Here is a 17,483-nt window from a genome sequence, read left to right as displayed (position 1 = left end):
ACACACACACACACACACACACACACACACACACACACACACACCCCTCACTCACACACTCCACCCAACAGGACTCTCAAGAGCTTCAGCATGCTTGACACCTACCCCTCAGTTAACTGTGTGCAGGGCCTCTGCAGCCTGCTTACCAGCCACTGGTGACACCCTAAGATTGAGACCTGAACCATGTGTATCTTCATGGCTCACTGTTGTTATCAACACCTCATTACTAAACTTTGTTTTTTTAACACTGCAAAAAAAAAAAAAATCTTTTTATCTATGTGTCCTGAAACTAGGCATTCAACCTACTCCCATTAAAATAAATGTAACGTGAAGGCCTGCTTACTTTCTAAGACCTTACTAAAATATTTTTCATTCATTTAGGCTTTGGTGTGTATGTGTCTATATACATGGGCATGTGTGCTCTAGTGAGCATGAGTAGGTCAAAGGATAATTCGGGGGCATCTGTTCTCCCCTACCACTATGTGGGTTCCAAGAATCAAACCCAAGCTGTCAGGCTTGGCAGCAAGCACCTTTACCCACTGAGACATCTTGTTGGCCCTTACCATCTGTCCAGCAATGTTAAAATTATTATGCTCCAAATATGTCCAAACCTAATCAAGTCTTTATCCAAGGACCCATCTCAAAGTAGTCCCCTAAATCCCCACACAAGTCTCTGTCAGATATGGGATCTTGCATAGCAATGAGCAATGTGCTTAGCACTCACATGCTCTGGGAACACCTGATGTGTGGGGGCCCACAGGAGCTCCCTAGTAAGGCCTTACTCAAGGTCAGAAAGTCTGAGCTTGCTTTGCCCGTCAGGGCTGCATAATGGGATGATTTGGCCAAGGGTGTGGTTACCAGGTGTTTTGAAGGGTCTACACTTGTTGGTACTTTGTACCTCGACCTTGGAAGGGGGAGGTCTTTTGTTCCTCCCCTTGCTGATGTATAAAAAGTCCATCATGATTAAACTTGGGGCAACTGGGTATTGACCCAGGGCCCTCCCAAAGCTATCCTGTGTCTCTGTCTTTCTTGTCATCTATGTCTATATTTCTATCTAATACTTCATTTCTCACTCCTCCCCACAGGAACCCTTGTGACAGGTTGGAGCTGGTCTCCCACACCAATGCCCACCTCCTTGCTTTTAGCTATGGTGGTGGTATTCTAGGGGAGTTGCAAGTCTAATCAAAGTCACGAGGCCCCTTTCCTGGGATAGTCTTCACAGGGGCCTTCACAGCCCCACAGGGGCCCGTGACCTGACACAGGAAATCTGTACTGGTATGGAAACCCCTTCAGCATAGGGAGCAGAGACTAGGAACCTGTGGCTTACTCAAGGCCAGAATCACAAAAGATCAGACATCTAGGGCAAAACAAAACATTTGGGTTATCTAGCTCCATTATTCTTTCAGCACCACGCTGATGCTCTTGGTCTCTTGGAACGCCTGTGGACGAAGGCCCTAACCTCCCAGAGACACCCCCGTGGCATCTGGAGTTCTGGCCATGAGAATGCTGGCTGACAGCCGTCTCAGGAAGGTCCTTCCTTTCCTCCCACACAGGAAAACGGGACAGCTCTCTTACTCTTAGGGTGTGATCCCATGATCCTGAGCAGAACGCTGTCCCATCAGGAGAAACTCGAAGGGTGCTGACACGGTTCTCGTGTCCAAACAGGATGGAGACCCTGGAGCCCTTAAGAACGTCCCAGACATTGATGGTATAGTCATTGTACCCAGCAAAGAGCAGGCGACCTGGAAGCAGAAGATACAATGGTTAAACCAGGTCCTGTTTTTCCTCCCTCGACTGTCGATCACTCACTAATGAATTTTCCCCATCCATCCATCCATCCATCCACCCCACCCCACCCCTCCACCCACCCACCCATCCATCCATCCATCCATCCACCCACCCCACCCCACCCCATCCATCCACCCACTCCCCCACCCCACCCTCACCCACCCATCCATCCACCCACTCCCCCACCCCACCCCTCCACCCATCCACCCACCCATCCATCCATCCACCCACCCCACCCCACCCCATCCATCCACCCATTCACCCATCCATCCATCCATCCATCCATCCATCCATCCACCCACCCCATCCATCCATCCACCCACTCCCCCACCCCACCCCATCCATCCACCCATTCACCCATCCATCCATCCATCCATCCACCCACTCCCCCACCCCACCCCATCCATCCACCCATTCACCCATCCATCCACCCATCCACCCACTCCCCCACCCCACCCCATCCATCCATCCATCCATCCATCCATCCACCCACTCCCCCACCCCACCCCATCCATCCACCCATCCATCCATCCAATAAAACATAGATTCATCTAGGCCCACTGTGTGGCAGGCAATGTATGTTGCCTTTCCAATTCAGGAGAAAGCTGTCACTATTCTCTGTGGAAGGCACGGGACAGAGATGAATATCACTGTAGCATCAGGTGGCAGGAGCCACTATGCCAGGCTCACATGTGTGTAGGATGCCGCCGGGCCTTAGAGGAAGCAGGCACACTCCTGCCATTCCTAAACCTTCAACTTGAGTTTACAGAGACGAAAGCAAAGCGGTCAATGCTTTTGAGGGCTGAGCACTTGAGTTGGGTAGAGGTGCCGTAAAGCGGCTGCAGTTATGTGTGCAAAGGCACAAACTCAGAACAGGGGGTCCCATCAACAGTGGCTTGGTTTCTGCTAGCTGCCTCCCGGCTGTGGGTGGGGCAGCAGGGAGTTTCAGAACTCACAGGGGAAGGGCCAGGGGATGAGGTGAAGGGAGGGGTATCGGAAGGGTCAGATGTGGCCTGAGCATACTGCTCCACAGAAAGCTCAGTGATGGGATGTGGGAGCCCGTTTTCAGGTTCCTCGTGGCTTTACCCAGCAGGTCCGCATAGAGAGGATGATTAGGACCACGGGCCTGAGTGCAGGTGTCTGAGATGGTCTGCACTTGGCTGTGCTGGGGGTGGAGGTCTTTTGCTCCGCCCCTGGGCGTCTCTATAAATACCCTGGGGCAGAGACAGTCAGGGCCTGTTGGAAAAAGTTCCAGGCCCTCTCGAGGCAATCTTTTATTTTCTATCTGTTTATCTCCACAATCTAAATCCCTGTATCTAATATTTCCTGCTGCTGGCACTCAAGAAAACTCTGGGGAACTGTGGGGTTGGTGGGTAAACGCCCCGCAGTGAGAAGCTAGGCAGAGGGCTGGTTTGTTTTTTAAGGTCGAGTCTTACAGTCCCAGAGAAGTTTCTGAAAGGAAATCTTACCACTGAGGGAGAAGTCCACACTGGATGCTCCGAATATGATACTCTCCTTGGAGTAGATGGCGACCTCTCTATCTGCCCGCAGGTCATAGAGGCGACACTGGAGTGGGAAGAAACAGACAAAAGGTCAATTACTCCTGGCTTCAGTTTCTCAAAGGGCAGACCACAGAGCTACGATGTGGGCCCAGCAGCTTCTGCAGTTTGAGGCATGACAGGAGAAAACCTCTTTACTTTTCTCCCCTATTATTTTATCCTTCAGCCAGGTTTCCTGCTAATCTCCATGGGGCATCGGAGACTCAAAGAAACAGCAAATCTAGAAAACTTCTTCAGGTACAGAGATAAACATAGAGCCCTACTTTTCCATGATGAAGCACATGTAGTCATCCTGGAACATTCTGAAACACTTAGAAATTCGTGCACGAGGAGATGAAAGTGCCCCCCGCCCCGCCCCAGTTTTAGAGGTATTTGCTAATGTCTATGATGTTCTTTTTTTGTGTGTGTTTTCTATTTTATGTGTATGTGCTGGATACTTTTATGTCAACCTGACACATGCTAAAGTCAACCTAGAGGAGGGAACCTCAATTAAGAAAATGCCTCCATAAGGTCGGGTTGTAGGGATTGGGGATTTAGCTGAGTGGCAGAGCACTTGCCTAGCAAGTGCAAGGTCCTGGGTTAGGTACTCAGCTCTGGGAGAAGAAAAAAAAAAAAGTTTGGGTTGTAGGCAAGGCAGTTTCTTAATTAGTGATTGATGGAGGAGAGCCCAGCCCATTGTGGGTGGGGCCACCCCTGGGCTGGTGGTCCTGGGTTCTATAAAAAAGCAGGCTGAGCAAGCCATGAGGAGCAAGGGAGTAAGCAGCACCCCTCCATGGCCTCTGCATCAGCTCCCGCCTCCAGGTTCCTGACTTGTTTGAATTCCTGTCCTGACTTCCTTTGATGATGAACAGTGTGATTTGAAAGTGTAAACCAAATAAACCATTTCCTCTCCAACGTGCTCTTTGGCCATGGTGTTTCATCACAGCAATAGAAACCCTAAGACTGTGTGGAAATCGATGGGGTGGGTGTTGCACTACCGTCTCTGTCAACATTATGTGGTAAGCATTTTCCAAAATTAGTCTTCAAAGAAGATGATTTACATGTCTGTTCAATATTCTCCATGTGGCTCTGTCACAATCTGTCAGGCCATGGCCAGCTAAATGTTCTTCTTATGACTAATTTTCTCTTTTATGCATAATTCTATGATGAACATTTTTTTGTGGGAGGAAAACTGATTTCTGAATATATTACAAGGGGCAATGGGCTGGGCAGTGACAACAGTGCCCATAGCTACGTGATGAAAATGTTTATGTAAAAATCTTTATACACATATTGATATCTGAAATAAAATTACATTAGCTTAGGAGCAGAACCCTTAGAATAGAATTATTTCCAGAAAATGGCATGGCCAAAATGTGTGTGTGTGTGTATATATGTATATATATATTTTGTTGACACATAAGAGTTTTTAAAAATTATTTATGTGAATATGGATGTGTGTGTGTGTGTGTGTGTGTGTGTGTGTGTGTGCGTGCGCGCACGCGCGCGCGCTGGAGTTATAGGAGGTCGTGAGCCACCTGAAATGGGTGCTGAGAATTGAACTAGGGTCCTCTGGAATGGCAACCAGCTCTCTTAACCTCTGAGGCATCTCTTCAGCCCTAAGATTTTCATTATTACCAAAACTAAATTTCTCTTGTAATGTCTTCCCACAGCAGCAGCTCAGAGTGAAGCCTATTACTTAATGGGCTATTTGATATTTTTAAGGACAACAAGAAATGGCATTATGTTTTCTCCTAAAAACATATGTTGACATAATTTGCCACTAGCAACAAAACTGTGAGAACTGAATCTGTTTTTAGGTAAGCAACTAATGCCCGAGAGTTGTAAATGGTGAGAGGCATGAAAATATTTACTTACAGCAAAGTTTGTTCTGTAGCCCAGGCTGGCCGTGAGCTTGCTATGTCTAGGTAGCTAAGGATGTCCTTGAACTCCTGTTCCTCCTACTTCCCTTGTGCCTTGATGACAAGCACTGTAACCACCATGCTGGGCTTTATGGCAGTGTTCTTTTTTTTTTGGTTTTTCGAGACAGGGTTTCTCTGTAGTTTTGCACCTTTCCTGGAACTCACTTTGTAGACCAGGCTGGCCTCGAACTCACAGAGCCTCTGCCTCCCGAGTGCTGGGATTAAAGGCGTGCGCCACCACCGCCCGGCCCTATGGCAGTGTTCTTAATGGGTGAGGGGGAGACTTAGGAAGAGCTCTCTCCAGATCAAGGACTGAGTACATGACAGCATGCTAATAATATGAAATACCAGACAAATATTAAGAGAATACACAAGTGAGAAATGCTTGATAGGCACAGAATGTACACGAGCTGCTGTTATGTGGAAAAGACAAATATACAAATAGATATTGTGCTGACAAAGAGAAAGCGCATTCAGGATTCATTAAACTGTGTGTGGCTTTCCTTAGGAGAGTAATTTAATTTTCTTCATTTTTTTTTCCCTCATTGACTACCTATGACTTCTGTGACCAGAAAAGAAGTTGTTTAAAAAATAAAGCACCAGGTGGTAGAGGTGGCTCACGCCTTTAATTCCAGCACTTGGAAGGCAGAGGCTGGTGGATCTCTGTGAGTTGGAGGCCAGCCTGGTCTACAAAGTGAGTTCCAGGACAGCCTGGGCTGCTCCACAGAGAAACCCTGACTCGGAAACCAAAACCAACCAAACAAAGATAAAGGTCTGAAGAGATGGCCCCTCTGTTAAGATCACTGGCTACTAATCCAGAGGATCAGGGTTTGAGTACCCAGATGGCAGCTCACATCTGTAATTCCAGTCTCAGGGCATCCCAGTGCCCTCTTCTGGCTTCCAAGGGGAAAAAACATGCATGTGGTGTGTAGATGTACATACAGCAAAACATCCATACACATAAAAATACTTAAATACAATTTGAAAAAAAATTAAAGCCTGATGCTTTCCTGTGGTGTTTTCTAGTTCCTTCTTTTGCTTTGCTTTAAATAACATTTCCTTGTTACTTTTGCAAATAAATAAAAACAAACTATTATCTCTCCCCTTTGCCCTGAAAGGGCTCTCAATAACTCAGAAACCTACCGTGGCATCATCTGACCCAGAAGCAAAGGCGTCTCCACTGGGGTAGTATCTGCAGAGAGAGTTGGTAGAAAGCCTGTTAATGGGGAACAGTCACCCCTAGCCACTGACACCCTCACTCCCAGAACCCCTGGGATGGCGTCCTGGCTCAGGGTCTCAGACCCAGAAGCTCCACTTCTGGGACGCAGGCAGACTTTTGCACAGGCCAGAGGGGAGTATCACGTGTCCTGACCACCAGCCTCTCATGTTCCTCTGGTAAACCCGGGACAGTGGCACTGCCTTGCAGAGAGGCCTGCTGAGAACCAAATGTCGTAACCCACATTCACCCTAGGCACCCAACAACGCAGGAGCCCTATCATGCACCTAATTCCCAAAGTGCGGCTCAGCACAGGGACAACAGAGTCAGACGGACAGAGCCACATCAGCTGTTGGCGCTGTCACGACAAGCAGTACTTTGGGCAATGACATCAGCTTTCCCAGCCTGGTTTCCTCTTCGGAAAAGTGAGGGTAATAGAGCCTGTCTTCACAGACAAGATCTAATAAGGTAGTGAGTCCCAAGAATCCTGTCTGCCGCCAAATAAAAAGCAATGAACGGTGGCTATTCCCGCCGTCAGCTTCAGTAGGAAGTATGGATGTTAGATTATGAACCAGAAGCAGGGGTGGAGCGAGGGTGTTCACTTATTTATTACAGATGGGGTCTCATGTAGTCCACGCTAGCCTTGAACTCCGTATGTGAATGGCCTTGAACTTCTGACAGCCCTGCCTCCACCTCCTCTGTTCTGAGTGCAGGAGTGAGCCACAACACCCAGTTTTATGCCATGTTAGAGACAAGTCTGGGTTCCGTGTGCATTAGTTAAGCACTCTACTAGCTGAGCTACATCCCCTGAATAAGTGTCTTTAATCCCTTCACTTTGCCCACACTCAGATGCGTCCCATCCCTTTCAAGGCGTCTTCTTTCTGGTTACAAATGGCCTCCACCCTACAGCTTGTCCTAGGGAGATGATAGTAAAAAAAAATTGCTAATGAATAGGAAAGTTTATTAATTTTTTTAATGCATGCATTTGTGGAGGTGTGTGTGTGCATCTAGAAGGTGGAGGGCAGCCTCAGGTGTCAATCTCAGGACCATGTCCCCCTCCTTTGAGTCCGGTGCTCTCAGTGACCTGGAGTTCACCAATCAGTCTAGATTGGCTGGCCAGTCAGCCCCAGGGTATCCTCTTAGTTCTGCCTCCTCAGGGCTGGGGTTACAGCCACCTGCCACTATGCATTTTTATGTGGACGATAAAGACTGAAGTTGGGTCCTCTAATGCTTTACTAGATGAGCTAACAACCCCTCAGCCCCAGCAAGCTTGGTTCTGTGTAATTAACTACCTTAAAAAGGTCTGACGGAAGGGGATGAGAACAGAAAGGTTGGAAGAAAAATGCCCGCAATGTTGAGCTCTGTCTGCCCCACACCATGGCATGGACGAGTGTGTGTGTGTGTGTGTGTGTGTGTGTGTGTGTGTGTGTGTGTGTGTGTTAGGTTATGTTCACGTGAGTGCAGGTGTCCTGAGGAGGCCAGAAGAAGGTGTTGGATTTCCTGGAGCTGGAATTAGAGGCAGTTGTGAGTCATCTGATGTGGGTGCTGGGAACTGAACTCAGAGGAGCATGTCTAGTGTTTTCTCATCAAGAACAATGGATTTCTTAGGACCCTGAGCAGAAAGACATTTTATATTTAGCCATGGCCGTGGCTCCTTCTGAACAAGTGAAGTCCCAACCCTTTTCTGGAACCTCATTCCCAGAGCTTGCTACCGACCGAACATCTCCACCAGGCTGCCGAGGGTTTTCTCAACTGCAGTAACCCTGTGCGGGTTCAATGCCCAGCTCCCCTCTATACTTTCTCTAGCCTTCCCTGTCTAAACAAATGGGCCACTGCTTACTGTCCAGATTACTGCCTGGGGCTTCCTGAGCTCGGAGCTCTTACCGTGTGGCCCATCTCACCTCAGTGCCCTTCCTTGCTAATTTGCAAGCCTGGCTCTTCATTCTCCTGGCTTCAGTCTCATGGGCCCTCAGCCTCGAAGGAGCAGCCCGTCCATTCGTGCCTCTGTTCTCCCCTCCCCCATTGTACATGCATCTTTTGTATCTGGTTTGTTTCCTGAAGGGCAGTATCAGCCTTGTCTACCTACCATGCTGTAACCCTACTTCTGAGGAGATCCTTGCCATGTGTACACTCAATAAGTATGTGAAGAATGGCCAAGAAATACTGGCTCGCTTAGGGAGGACGTGGGTTGTCTCTAAAGCAAGTAGATTAAGAGATCCTGGGACCTGGAGCCTTTCCTGTTGAGGAGCGCTTTCTCCTCAGGTATCCTCTGGTGTGTGTGTGTGTGTGTGTGTGTGTGTGTGTGTGTGTGTGTGTGTGTGTGTATGTGTGTGTGTGTGATCGAAGCCCGGGTAAAGCCCCAGGACAGAGGATCTCAAGCATATGACTCACTGACCGGACACTGTTGACATCAGATTCATGAGTTTCAAAGGCTTGCACGCACTGGCCAGAGCGCATGTCCCACACCATAGCCTTCTTGTCACAGCTCTGCAAACAGAAAGCCATCCGGTTATACACTGCAGGGACTATGTACAGCCAGGGATGACCCTTAACACACGACTCTCCTCCACCCGCTAAGCCCGAGGAGGCAGCCCCGACTGATCTCAGGGTAGAAGAGCAGGCAGGTTTCTCTACACTTCCCCCTTCAGCGTGTTTCCTTCTTTTGGGTGTCTCTGACCTTCGGTGTTTCCTCCCCACTTCCTCCTGGGCATTTCACTTTCCTTCACCCCTCTACCGTTTCCTCCCTTCTACCCACTCACACACACGCATGCGCACACCAAAGGCAAGCAGATCTTGGTGCTCGTGGAGGGGGTGGGGATGCCCAGACCGGTGACACTAAGGGACGGGTTGGTGGCGCCCAAGAGCCTCAGCTTTGCTGGAGTTGTAGAGCCAGCCCTCAGCAGAGTTAGGAACGGGTTCCTTTGGGCCACCTGCACCTCAGCGGGGTGCCAACCTGGGAAACAGCTGTCCCAGGGCCTCTTCATAGGCCTGCCATTGAACAACTGGGGGAGAGGGTGGAAAGTCACCCCCCCATCCCTCAACCGTGAAAACTGCACGCTCTCTCTGAGTCATTCACAAGCCAGAGAACTATAAGTGAAAGATTTTCCATATCATGCTATCAAGATTCTGGGAGCTTTTTGATACATTCCCACAGAGCTTGACTACAAAAGGCATTCTCTCAACAGTTAGATGAATTGATGGCATAAAGCATTCAAGTTTGTCGGTTTCAAAGGTATAAAGAGGTACGGTGCCATGTTAGGAGCACCTGTCATGGCGTATAGCCCCCTGAGAGTTTCACTGAGGACAAAGACAATATAATCCCAAGTATCTCCAACCTCCTAGGGGATGCTAAAGCGAATGGAGCTCATGTATGCAAAGAGACAATATCACCTACAGAGAGAATGGTCATTTCAAGAAAGCAGTGTGGTTGAGCAGGGATGATGCAGTTATGCGAAGGCACAGGGAGAAGACATACATGGATGGCCAAGATGAGAAGAAAATCAGGGTCTCTCCCAGTGAGCAATGGGAGGCTCCCAGGGGCTCGACTCCAGGGCTGAGGCCTGGGCAGCTTGCCGTAGAGAGCTACAGAAATCACCTCCATCTCCTGAACATGGGAGGCAGGTTTGGGGGTTGGTACAGTCAGTCTAGCTGTATTATTCCAAATCTGCCCAGAAACACCCCTCCCAACTACACAACACACGCCAGAAACTCTTTCATCTACTGTGGGTACTATCTGGGGGGAAGGGACAGCGGGTGCTATTGTGAAGTATGTTAAGCTTCTAGATGAAGTCAGTTAGGGTCCAAGTATGCTGATTCCTGTAGTTCCTCTTCTGTTTCCTGCACCCAAGGGTGAGAGAGGAGGATGGTAGCCAAGAGATGTGGGAAGGGTGTGTTCCTCCCCTCCCCCACCTCCCCACTACCGCCCGCCCAGTGATATCCCAGCACTGGCTCATCTTAGCATGCATTGCGCATGCCCAGCGGCCTCTGGCTGAGCTATGGTGCAAACTTTATTTGAGGAATCTTAGATACACGGTGACAGACACGCACCCCGAGTTGTAGCATTCAAACAGAACATTCCAGATCTCTATAGAGACTTCTGGATGTCAGTGACAGAAGGAAGGGAGCCTGGAGACAGTGCTGACGTGGCCGCAGCTGATGTGGCCGCAGGAACTGGGGTTTCCAGCGGCAGGGAGCTGAAGACGAGGGAGACAGGACCAGACCCGAGGGCAGAAAAGGACTGACAGAGTCTACTACCTCCCTAGTGGACAAAGCACCCCAGAGATTTTCCTTGTCTTTACCCCAGACACGAAGGTGTTTCCAGTTTCTGAGGGGGCCAGGTCCAAGCAGAGGACATCAGCCCCATGCCCATGGAAACTCTGTAACAGCTGTCCACTCTCTACGTCCCACAGGGCGCATGTCCCATCGCCACTGGCTGTCAGGATCTGCGTGAAGAAAGAGTGTTGGGGAAGGTTAGCTAAAGGCTTACCCTTCCACAGTACAGCAGGCCATGCACATGCATCGCACGCGTGCGCACATGCACACACACACACACACACACACACACACACACACACACACACAGAGAGCTTGGAAGGCCAGAATGTGTGAGTGGTGGTTTTTGTTTGTTTGTTTTTGTTCTGTTCTGTTTTGTTTTGTTTTGAGACAGGGTTTCTCTGTGTAGTTTTGGTGCCTGTCCTGGAACTCACTCTGTAGACCAGGCTGGCCTCGAACTCACAGAGATCCACCTGCCTCTGCCTCCTGAGTGCTGGGATTAAAGGTGTGTGTCACCACGGCCCGTCCAGCCCGGTGTGCTTTTAACATCCCCAGTCCCTAAGTCGTGGGTCACACACGTTCCCAGGAGCTGAAATCCCAGTGGTCTCGCTGGTGTGCTTCCAGGGCCCCATGCCTGCACCACTGTGGTGCAGACACTCAAGTGTTCTCAGACATCAGCTTGCACACAAACTGCAGGGCTTTTGTGGATGTCACACATCTGGTTGGGACCTGAGCATCTGCTTGTCCCTGAACTCCATGATGAGGCTGCTGAGGGCCACTGAGCATCGAGGGTGGAGGAAGCCTTTGTTACACACTCCTGTGGCTGCTTTTCTCTGAGCAGAGCACTGTTCTGGGGCTTCCTGTCCACAGCCTCATGTAACCTCTGCCATCTGCTGCTGCCCAGCCTTTGCTAAGGTGTTCGTGTCTGCAGGAAGACTGTGTGTTGGTCTCTGTTCTCCTGCAATGCTTAGAGGCAGTGAGAATAAGTGCAACATAACTTCCTGTCACTGTGCCAAGTGATCCTGGGACTCAACAGGCTTTCCTGTTACTATCTCATGCAACACAGGCCCAGCAAAGAGGAACCTAGCTGCAGGCTGGAGGCAAGGCTCATTGCTTAGCAGGCATGAAGCCTGGGTTCGATCCCAGGGTTGGTTTGTTTAGGGCTGGGGCCATCACTGAGTTGGTAAAGCGCTTGCCATGCAGACACGGGGACCTGAACTGGAGCTGTGTAAAAAGCTAGGCATGGTGGTACACACTTGTAATCCAGTGTGGGGAGGCGAAGACAGGTGGGGCTCAGGGTCTTGCTGGATGGCCGTCCTACCCTCACTGGGGAGCCCCAAGGCCTAGTGAGAGACCCAGTCTCAAAAAATAAGATAGCTGGCTCATAAGGATCAACATCTGAGTCTAACCTCTGGTTTCCATGTGTATACATGTGTACACATGCATGAACACACACACACACACACACACACACACACACACACACACACACACACACACACACACCCTAGCTGCTTACGCTAGGAAATACTGTACCTGGAAGAAAAGAGGAGGCCAGCCATACAACTTACTTACCTAGGTCAACAGCTTGAACACCAGGTCTCACTTCAAGACCCTCAGCTCGCTGGGCTTCCAGTCCAGCACTGTCAGGTCCTAAGGCAGGTTTCTGCCTGCTTCGCAGGTCTGTATGACTAAACCAACTGTGGGAGCAGTCACAACCCGCCAGAGAAGCGCAGTGGGAGTGTTAGAGCTGTACTGCGCTTGCTGTGGCTGATGCAAAGCAGGGCACAGACTTAACGCCGTAACATGTTGTTCTTGCTTTTTTAAATTAAAAGACTTTATTTATTTATTTATTTGTGTGTGTGTGTGTGTGTGTGTGTGTGTGTGTGTGTGTGAAGGTGTGTACATGTCTGTCTTTGAGTGCTGAAGTCAAAATAAAGTGTCAGATCTCTGGCAGCTGGAGTAATAGGCATCTTTTGGGATGCCCAGCTTCTTATGCGCCATCTCTCCAGCCCCAATTTTTATTTTATTTTATTTTATTTTTATTTTTTTTGGTTTTTCGAGACAGGGTTTCTCTATGTAGCTTTGCGCCTGTCCTGGAACTCACTTGGTAGCCCAGGCTGGCCTCGAACTCACAGAGATCCGCCTGGCTCTGCCTCCCGAGTGCTGGGATTAAAGGCGTGCGCCACCACCGCCCGGCTTATTTTATTTTTTTTAAAGATTAGAATGTAAGGGCTGGAGAGATGGCTCAGAGATTAAGAGTACTGGCTGCTCTTGCAGAGGACCAGGGTTTGGTTTCCTGCACCCACATGGCTTTCAACCATCTATAACTCCAGGGGATCTGATGCCCTCTTCTGGCCTCTGTGGGCACTGCATGCACGTGGTACACAGACATACGTGCAGGCAAACACTTAATACACATAAAATAAATCAATCTCAAATGAAATTTCAAAATGAAACTGTAAAGCCTGGACAGGGAGATGCATGCAGAGCGCAGCCCCAAAGGCCAGCAGCTGTGAAGTGTTAGGCTCCTGCCTTACAGGTTGCACTCTGCCCTCCACCCAACCAAAGCAGAGCACTGACCACAACACCCAGAGCCCATCTTAACTCTACCTCAGTGCTCCTGGTTTTCCTCTTTCTGATTTTATTAAGAACAGTGACCAAGGAGAAACGACCTCTGGAGCCTGCACCACACCGGGCATGACTTACTGTGCACTTCCCGGATGTGCTCTGCAGGGGAGTGTCCCAGGGTGATAAGAGCGCTCACCTGCATGTCTGAATTGGTGAAGCTGCAGGCTGACAGGTAGTTGGTGTGCATAGCGACCGACTTTTTCTTAGCAGCCATGTTCTCGTTCTTGTCAAATGTCAGAGGATACACAGAACACTTATTATCCAGACCCCTAGCACAGAAGACAGAGGTTGACGCGGAAGGATGAGAGACATGCATCCTTTCTCATTGTTACCGACTCTGCAAATGCTTTTCTTCAGCAGTATCTTACATTAAAACCTCTCCCTTTGGACTCTGAAGACCTTCTGATCTACAGTCAAACCCACAAATATGAAATTGGAAATTCCTTTCCTTGGATTCACAAACAAGTGTGCAGGAGCAAATGCAGAACCATCTAAGTGCAAACATGGTATTTTACGTCTACGTAGATCAAGGTGCACATGTACGTCTCCCCCAAATAAGAACATTCCTTATGTATCTGCTGCATCTTTATCACAGCTGAGAGATTAACAAGGGTTCCTTATCAGCTAATAAGGAGCTGAGGAGCTAAGGACCTAATGGCTGGAGAGATGGCTCAGTGGTTAAGAGGACTAGAGGACCTAGGTTCAATCCCAGCAACCACAGGGCAGGTCACAACCATCTGTAACTCTAATTGTAGGGGCTCCAAAGCTCTCTTCTGGCCTCTGAGGGCACCAGGTACGCATGTGATGCATAGACTATACAAACACTCATAATAAAATTGAAGAGGCAAAAATTAGCAACTGCAAAATATCAACAAAACTGTTAGAAAAATGGATATTTATTTATTTACTTATTTTTAAAAAGGAGCACTTATTGCTTTTGCAGAGGACCTGGGTTCATTTCTCAGCACCCACATATTGGCTCACAATCATCTGTAACATCAGTCCCAGAGGATCCAACGCCCTCTTCTAACCTGTGTGGGCACTGGGCACGCACATGGTGTACACGCATACATGCAGGTAAACACTTACACAGAATAAAATCAATAAATCTAAATTTTTTTTATTGAAAAAGTATTATTAGCGCTGTGTGTGTGTGTGTGTGTGTGTGTGTGTGTGTGTGTGTGTGTGTGTAGGAGAGAGAGAGGCAGAGAGAGAGAGACAGGGGAATGCACCACAGCATACATGTGGAGGTCAGAGGACAACTTCCTTCCACAGTGGGATCCAGGGACTGGACTCAGGTCATCAGCTTGCACAGCAAACACATTTACTCTCTGAGCCGTCTCGTGGGCATCTGTCCAGTTTTTCATGTGGGTGATGGGGTCTGAACTTGGGTCCTTGCTGTGAGAGGTTCTGTATGGCAAGTGTGTTGCTGATTGGTCAATAAATAAATCACTGATTGGCCAGTGGCTAGGCAGGAAGTATAGGTGGGACAAGGAGGAGAATAGAGCTGGGAAGTGGAAGGCTGAGTCAGAGAGACACTGCCAGCCGCCACCATGACAAACAGCACGTGAAGATGCCGGTAAGCCACGAGCTACGTGGCAAGGTATAGATTAATGGAAATGGATTAATTTAAGCTGTAAGAACAGTTAGCAAGAAGCCTGCCACGGCCATACAGTTTGTAAGCAATATAAGTCTCTGTGTTTACCTGGTCGGGTCTGAGCGGCTGTGGGACTGGCGGGTGTCAGAGATTTGTCCTGACTGTGGGCCAGGCAGGAAAACTCGAGCTACAGGTCCTCATATTCATTTATCCCCTGAACCACTACCCCTGGGCCTCTGACTGGTTTTGTTGTTCAGGACAGCTCTTGGCCAGCCATTTCTTTTTTTTTTTTTTTTTTTTTTGGTTTTTCGAGACAGGGTTTCTCTGTAGCTTTGGAGCCTGTCCTGGACTAGCTCTGTAGACCAGCCTGGCCTCGAACTCACAGAGATCCAGCTGCCTCTGCCTCCTGAGTGCTGGGATTACAGGCGTGTGCCACCACCGTTCGGCTGGCCAGCCATTTCTAAGGGCCGCTTACTCTGGACTTAATTGTTTTTCATGGTTAGAAAGTACAGGGATCTCTGAGTTCGAGGCCAACCTGTTCTACAGGGTGAGTTCCAGGATAGCTAGGGCTACACAGAGAAACCCTCTAAAAAAAGAAAAGAGCTGGGCGGTGGTGGCGCACGCCTTTAATCCTAGCACTTGGGAGGCAGAGCCAGGCGGATCTCTGTGAGTTCAAGGCCAGTCTGGTCTCCAAAGCAAGTTGCAGGAAAGGTGCAAAGCTACACAGAGAAACCCTGTCTCGAAAAACCAAAAAATAAAATAAAGAAAGAAAGAAAATAAAAATAAAGAAAAGAAAAGAAAGTAAAGGCCTGTGTCAGAAATGTTTCGGGTCGTTTGGATTTTGGAATATTTGCCTATACAAAGCAAAACAGTATTTTGTGGCTAATGGGACATTTGAAAAACTTACCCACAAGCGATGGCACATCCCGATGGAGCATAAGCACACGCCATCACCCACGTGCAGGGCATGGTGACCGCATGCTCCTGAAACATTAGCACCAAGCAGGAGTGAACAACAGGCACTTCCTCACAGGTCTTACTGTCTGAGCCTTTACAAAATAACAAACACCGAGTCGCCACCGATTTGTCACTGTTTACACGGCAGTGGCACCGGATGAAAGCGGACTTCACACTGATGGGGGGCTCAGCCTGCCGGTACAAACCAGGTCTCAGCTAGTAAGAAGCGGCAAGGCTTTACTTCCTTATTTTTTACCATTTGCCAGGGACCTGACCATGAGGGACTCTGCCCTGGAAAATGGCCCTCACTTGACCATGGCATGCCCCGGCTGCTGACATGTTTAATAATGTAGACTATGCACTAGGTTCCCTTTCCTACAGTGAGAAACAAGCCTTTCTTTCCAGACAGATATGGACGCCCATACTTAGCACATGGCACTATCTTGTACAGATGCTGGGGGGGCCCCTGGCCTGCAATCATACCTGTATTTAGAGTTTTGGTCTTTATCCTATGGAAACGGTCTAACCTTAGCTCTACCTGAGGTGTGTGTGCCAAGAGTACCCCTGCCTTGGACTCAGACTGCCCCACCCCCACAGTGTGTCGGTCTGATCCGGCTGTAGTCTCCTTCCTCACTGACGTGTGCTCATTTCTACAGTTTTATGGGCTCTGGCCAGAGGTGGGAGAGAAGACAGAAACTGGATCCTTTTCATGATCGCTCAGAGGAAAAATACAAAGCAGGGTCGAGTGTGGGGGTTTAACAGGGTTCTCTCGCTGTGCCCGATCTGGTCTGGGGGTGGACCTATGTGGTCCTCTGGGGGTCAGGCTGGGGGCGCTGGCAGAGTTTCCATGGTCATTCACAGGGGTCCCAGAGGGCAGTCAGGCTGAGAATCCCAGGATGTGGCTAGGAGGGACACCTCACCTTGTTAGTCGTGAAGGAGTCCCACACAATCACCTTCCCGTCCTGCAGAGAGAAGAAACAACAGTTCAGGGGTGGGCACCTGCCAGCGTGTTCTTACCAGTAACGGCCTGGAAGTCCTCAGAGTGGTGTCCTGATAGGCAGCAAGGGAGGCAGCCGAAATCAGGATGATCAAGACCCTCCCACTTATGTGAATGAAGGGGGTGAGGAAGTGGGGGCTGGGTTTTCCAGAGAACTTTATGAAGGCGTGGCTCTCTGTTTCACTCTTCTTTTTTTTTTTTTTTTTTTTTTCTGGATGGCATGAGTGAAAGCAAGACTCTGATACTTTCTTTCCTGTTGGACAGAGGCTCACGCGGCCTGGGCTGCCTTAGACCTTGACTGGCAGCTGAGGATGACCTTGAACATTGGCTCTGCCTGCTCTCTGATTGCCAGGTTTACAGGCATGCACCACCAAGCCGGCTCAGGCTCAGGTTGGTAATTTCTCAAGCCATTTGGAAGTACAGGTGGTGAAGGAGGCCCAGGGATGGGCAGGGAAATCCCCCCGAGGCAGAAGCAAGGTCTGCTGTTAAAGTGACAGAATCTCTCTGGACCACATCTGGTGGGAGGGGTCAGGGTAATGCGAAGAGTGGCTGAGGTCAAAGGGCA

The 17,483-nt window shown here is 49.2% G+C and overlaps 1 protein-coding gene across 1 annotated transcript in view; it reads right to left on the bottom strand.

Annotated features, from left to right (window-relative positions):
- Gnb5 (G protein subunit beta 5) overlaps positions 1 to 17,483 on the bottom strand; it is a 34,444-nt gene that overhangs the window by 980 nt on the left and 15,981 nt on the right. The window contains exons 3-10 of the mRNA XM_052714488.1: positions 16,842 to 16,883; positions 15,872 to 15,948; positions 13,504 to 13,636; positions 10,763 to 10,906; positions 8,860 to 8,951; positions 6,392 to 6,440; positions 3,258 to 3,354; positions 1,576 to 1,742 (exon numbers count right to left, since the gene is read on the bottom strand). Of these exons, the coding sequence (XP_052570448.1) occupies positions 1,576 to 1,742; positions 3,258 to 3,354; positions 6,392 to 6,440; positions 8,860 to 8,951; positions 10,763 to 10,906; positions 13,504 to 13,636; positions 15,872 to 15,948; positions 16,842 to 16,883 (801 nt within the window). The remainder of the gene's footprint in view (positions 1 to 1,575; positions 1,743 to 3,257; positions 3,355 to 6,391; positions 6,441 to 8,859; positions 8,952 to 10,762; positions 10,907 to 13,503; positions 13,637 to 15,871; positions 15,949 to 16,841; positions 16,884 to 17,483) is intronic.

This window comes from Peromyscus californicus, unplaced genomic scaffold (genome assembly GCF_007827085.1).
Source record: "Peromyscus californicus insignis strain IS unplaced genomic scaffold, ASM782708v3 Scaffold_11__1_contigs__length_118956290, whole genome shotgun sequence".
Lineage (NCBI taxonomy): Eukaryota > Metazoa > Chordata > Mammalia > Rodentia > Cricetidae > Peromyscus > Peromyscus californicus.
This window is presented reverse-complemented; position numbering and strand designations above follow the sequence as displayed.